At 41.4% G+C, this 4,572-nt stretch overlaps 2 protein-coding genes across 2 annotated transcripts; one reads left to right on the top strand and one right to left on the bottom strand.

The window, feature by feature from the left end:
- Nucleotides 1–352: 352 nt before the first annotated feature.
- Nucleotides 353–1,303, top strand: anapc11 (APC11 anaphase promoting complex subunit 11 homolog (yeast)). The gene is made up of 2 exons (XM_014032235.1): nt 353–803; nt 1,066–1,303. Exons 1-2 carry the CDS (start codon nt 695–697, stop codon nt 1,209–1,211), a joined length of 255 nt encoding a protein of 84 aa, XP_013887689.1. The 5' UTR covers nt 353–694; the 3' UTR covers nt 1,212–1,303.
- A 483-nt stretch (nt 1,304–1,786) lies between these two features.
- ppp1r27b (protein phosphatase 1, regulatory subunit 27b) lies at nt 1,787–3,510 on the bottom strand. The gene is made up of 3 exons (XM_014032234.1): nt 3,220–3,510; nt 2,994–3,144; nt 1,787–2,152 (listed from the first exon to the last, which is right to left on the bottom strand). Exons 1-3 carry the CDS (start codon nt 3,446–3,448, stop codon nt 2,029–2,031), a joined length of 504 nt encoding a protein of 167 aa, XP_013887688.1. The 5' UTR covers nt 3,449–3,510; the 3' UTR covers nt 1,787–2,028.
- Nucleotides 3,511–4,572: the final 1,062 nt, after the last annotated feature.

Genomic DNA, 4,572 nt, shown 5'->3' with positions numbered 1-4,572 from the left:
GAGTTGCCGCCATGTGATTGGCTGATTAGAAATTAAGTGTTAACGAGCAGTTGGACAGGTGTACCTAATAAAGTGGCCGGTGAGTGTATGAAAGTTTAATGTTTATCAGTACATTACAGAAAATAATGAACTTTATCACAATATGCTATTTTTTTTAGAAGAACCTGTATTTGATAGGTATAATCATGTGGAGCATCAGGATATGGTGATTTCAGCTGTAGCAGAACTTTATTATACAGTATCTGTCACTGCTGCTCTCTGTTGAACAAACGAGGAATGACTTCTTATTATAGGTTGTAGTTCCAGACTCCGTACAGCGGGGGGCGCTAACGCTCACATTAGCTGTGTAATCACAGAACGGCGGCTAAGCTAATAAGGCTAAATGTGGCTGATCAGTCGTAATTTAGTTTCAAAATAGTTGTTAATTGCAAAGAAAGTGTAACACTACTGGTGRTGGACATCGGAAGGACACATCGGAATATAATTAGTGAGTTGTGGTGAACATTTAGTCTGGGAAAAGTTTGGTTTGAGGCGGAAAATGCTCCTGGAAAATGATGATTACGATGCTAACAGCTAACTGAGCACAGCTGATTAGCGTGACGTAATTAAGGATATCTAATTTCACCTGTGACGGACTTGAGCTGAAGACAGAGACTGGACTTTCTCATCGGTTCGGTTTGAATCTCGGAGGAGGATGAAGGTGAAGATCCGTCAGTGGAATGGAGTGGCCTCCTGGTTGTGGGTTGCTAACGATGAGAGCTGCGGGATCTGCAGGATGGCTTTCAATGGCTGCTGTCCGGAGTGTGAGTACCAGAACCGGCCGAATCGGGCTGTTTCTGCGGTTCTGGAGATTGTCAAAATGGTATCAAGGCCCAGCATCTCAGCCTTGAGTTTTATGTCTCAGAAACAGCCTGAAGATCATTTTGACCAGCTAATGAACACTACCAGTCTGTTTGTTTACCTCTGAACACAGGTCAACCTGGTGAAAAAAAACAATGTAAAACTTGTTCAGCTCAGGTCGTCTGAGCTTAATTCAAAAGCTGATGTTTGTTTCTTGTTTTGCAGGTAAAGTACCTGGAGACGACTGCCCGCTGGTCTGGGGTCAGTGCTCCCACTGTTTCCACATGCACTGCATTCTGAAGTGGCTGAACTCCCAGCAGGTCCAGCAGCAGTGCCCCATGTGTCGACAGGAGTGGAAGTTCAAGGAGTGAAGCTCTTCAAGCACTTTTTGTAATTGTTTAAGTTGGAGTTACATTTTGTACTGGTTCTGTTTTAATTTGGAATAAAGCAACAGAAGAAAAAATGATTTACTTTATTAAGTGAAAAATACATAAAACAAGTAAACAGCACTATTATCAAAAAGAGAAATAAAAACTTAATTTATGATTTTACAAGCTTTTCYAACAAGAGAAATGGCATTTTCTTTGAAAATACTGCTGAAAACTTAATATAGCAAAATGCTAAAAGTACTCCCAAAGTAGAGAAAAACTAAKTGAAAACAACAAAAGCTTAGCTAAAAAGGCTAGCTTAAATTGAGCAGAATGTTAGTTTTTATCTAAAATATTAACTTTATTAGCATTAATAATTAGCATTATTAGGATAAATACTATTAATTTCAAACATGTTTAAAAAGTATTTGAAGAGATCTCCGCATAATAAAAAATTATAAAGTTACAAAAAGTCACAGCAACAAGCTGAACAATTAAAATGGCACAAAGTATAATAAAGTATTTTCTAATGTACAAAAACAGGAAAACCATTGTGTGAATGCTGACTCAGCTTTCTGTTTCTATAAATCAAACCACCTGACAGGATTCAGCAGAGTCATGCTGCTGGAGAATCCTGACTATCTTCCAACAAGAGGGGCTCTGACCCTCCAACAAGAGGGGCTCTGACCCCCCTCCCCTCCAGAGCTGGCTCCTAAACCCAGGAGCCCAGACTGATGTGGTCTCCCCGCTGCAGAGGGCTGGCTCCGGTGGGCTGCAGCAGCTTTAAGACGAGTGTGAAGCTCCAGAGACCCAGCTGGGCTCAGTCGTTGGCCTCCAGTCCGAAGAGCTCCAGCAGCTCCTTGTTGTCTGGCTCGATGAGGTCGGCCGGCTTCTCGCCGCAGTCGTTTTCCAGCTCCGGGTCGGCTCCGAGTGACAGGAGGTACCTGAAGGAGCCAGAACACGTAGAGTCAACATCCAGAATCATGTCACCATGGAAGTGGTGGGCATCACTAATCTGAAAATTAGTTCCACTAGCCCTAAAGCACTAACTCTAATATTTAGGTCCACTAATTCTAAAGCTCTAAAATAACCCAGTCAACCCATGAACATTCTTCAACAGACATGAGTCACATGTTGCTCTCTAAAGACTGATCACTGACATTCAGCTGGATTTGAGTTCACATATTGTCACCTGGTGGATCAGTGACACACATATGAACACAATGTGTGTCAGTTTTCACCCTCAGCTCTTAATAATAATGTTGATCAATAACATTTATAGACCTCAGTTAGTGCTTATAAATTTAGCAAGTGCTAATCCACTAATAATTTTTAAAGTGCGTGTGACGTCAAATTTTTGTAACACATATGAATGCATTTTTGAAAAGATGACATCGATAAAATATTGCAAAATAAATTTCACATTGCTGAGATAAACAGTTGTTGAGATATTTGCCTGAACAGTAACAGGAAGTGATGTCATAGGGGAATGTCTGCATGTGAACAGAGCAGTGCTACAACAGCTGATAACCCAGACTGTAGAGAAGAGTCTGATGTTTCTTTACATTATTTTGAGTTTATCAGAGAGATGAAAAATCAGAGTTCAAATGATATTGTTTCATTAAACAAAGACCAGAGAGTTTTCTTTTTTAAAAAATCTCCTATGATGTCACTTCCTGTTTCACTTCGGCTGAGCCAGGTTCAATAGAAAATATCCACTGGACCTCGGTAGCCATCACTCCCTGACTCGTGCTCTGTCTCATGTCAGGAGCAGCTGATGCGTACCGTGCGATGTGGGGGAACCTGTCGCTGCAGGCCATGTGCAGCGGGGTCCAGCCCTCCTCGTCTCTCTGGTGGATGTCGGCGCCGTAGTGCACCAGCAGCTTCACACAGTCCAGGTTCCCAGACAGGACGGCCTCGTGGATGGCTGCCATGCCTTGTTCATAGACAGAAAGACTGTCAGTGATTTTTAGAAGAAACCAGGCGAAGCAGGCTCAGTGAGCGTTCTTACCCGAGGTGTAGATGGTGTCCAGCTCCACCCTCCTGGTCCGCATGAAGCGTCCGATCCTCTCCAGCTCGCCGTGTTTCACGTAGTCCTGGAAAACGATGTCGTTGGGGAAGTGGACGCTCCGGACCGGCTTCAGTGAGGCGGCCCTCCTGCAGGTGAGGGGAACCTGGCAGTCCTGGCTGTAAGCCTGGATGCTGATGGACTGGGACACCGAGGACTTGTAGTACTTCATCTTCTCAGTATGGCTSTTCTGTGAGAATCAGCTGCTCCTTTGACTCTCCGACCCGCCCCTGAGGGTKTTTTATACTCAGCCGGCCTATTTTAGGATCCCACTGGTCCAATGACAAGTCTCAGAAGAGGAGTAGGCCGGAGTCCACCCACTGACCATGAGGCTGTGGGTGGGCAGCTCACCTTTCCAYACATAACATTCAGTGACCTCGTAAATATGAGTCAACAACTAGATGTTGTCCACTTGTTGGGGGCTTCTGGTAAACAGGCAGGATGGACGTGCTTTACAGACGACTTCACAGTTACCAGAACAGAGTCATCCTGTAAAAAAAGGAGGCTGATTCTTTCCAAATTATGCAGTTGCATCATCATCTGTAGTGAAGGAAATCAGGATTTAAAATAGGATAATTTATCATTTTTGGGGTTAATTTGTATTAAATGKTTAAATCCACCCACTTATGAGCTGAACGTTCAAATAAACCATCTCTTTTCCCCATATTCATGTAAAACCCTAAGATTTGTTTTTACACCATAAAGTTTAAATTGATTTTTTTAGGTTTACTCAATGTGATGATACGTTAGCATTTAAACAAAAAATAAACGAAAAACTGCAAATTATTCATAAAATCCTGCAGTTTAACCCTGTTAGTTTTTGAGGAACAGCAATATTGTTCTTGTGTCAGTTTGACCTGGGGAATGTTTAATTATGCAATAACGTTAGAAACCAAAAAAGATCACCCAAAACATTGTTGTGTCTGATTATTGACTCCGTATTTGCATGTCGTTTTTATATTTCTCACTGATAAAGGATCAATAAGGACAATTTACTCATTTTTCATAAAAAATTCACATTTCATTTTTTATATCCACTAAAGGAACCTACAAACACAAAAACAACAGTTATATGTGAAATAGTTTATTTTTTCGTTTTGATCTATGTAATCTGTAGATGTAGGGGAGGTTGCAAATATGTTAAATGAACCATTTTCATTTTATATGTTCATTTTACTTGTTAAAACAACTGGAAAAAAGTTTCYTACAGAAAAAATACTTAGAACCATTTTTAAATTTTGACACGGGTCAATATGAGGGTTAAACTGTGCTGGATTGAGATTTTCCTTAGAGGTG

Source organism: Austrofundulus limnaeus, unplaced genomic scaffold, assembly GCF_001266775.1.
Source record: "Austrofundulus limnaeus strain Quisiro unplaced genomic scaffold, Austrofundulus_limnaeus-1.0 Scaffold1399, whole genome shotgun sequence".
NCBI lineage: Eukaryota > Metazoa > Chordata > Actinopteri > Cyprinodontiformes > Rivulidae > Austrofundulus > Austrofundulus limnaeus.
This window is presented reverse-complemented; position numbering and strand designations above follow the sequence as displayed.

Coding starts and splice junctions, on each gene's coding strand:
- anapc11 (XM_014032235.1), top strand. CDS start 695: ATGAAGGTGAAGATCCGTCAGTGGAATGGAGTGGCCTCCTGGTTGTGG. Junction 804..1,065: donor CAATGGCTGCTGTCCGGAGT/GTGAGTACCAGA, acceptor CTTGTTTTGCAG/GTAAAGTACCTGGAGACGAC.
- ppp1r27b (XM_014032234.1), bottom strand. CDS start 3,448: ATGAAGTACTACAAGTCCTCGGTGTCCCAGTCCATCAGCATCCAGGCT. Junction 3,145..3,219: donor GGACACCATCTACACCTCGG/GTAAGAACGCTC, acceptor TCTATGAACAAG/GCATGGCAGCCATCCACGAG. Junction 2,153..2,993: donor AGGTTCCCCCACATCGCACG/GTACGCATCAGC, acceptor TGGCTCCTTCAG/GTACCTCCTGTCACTCGGAG.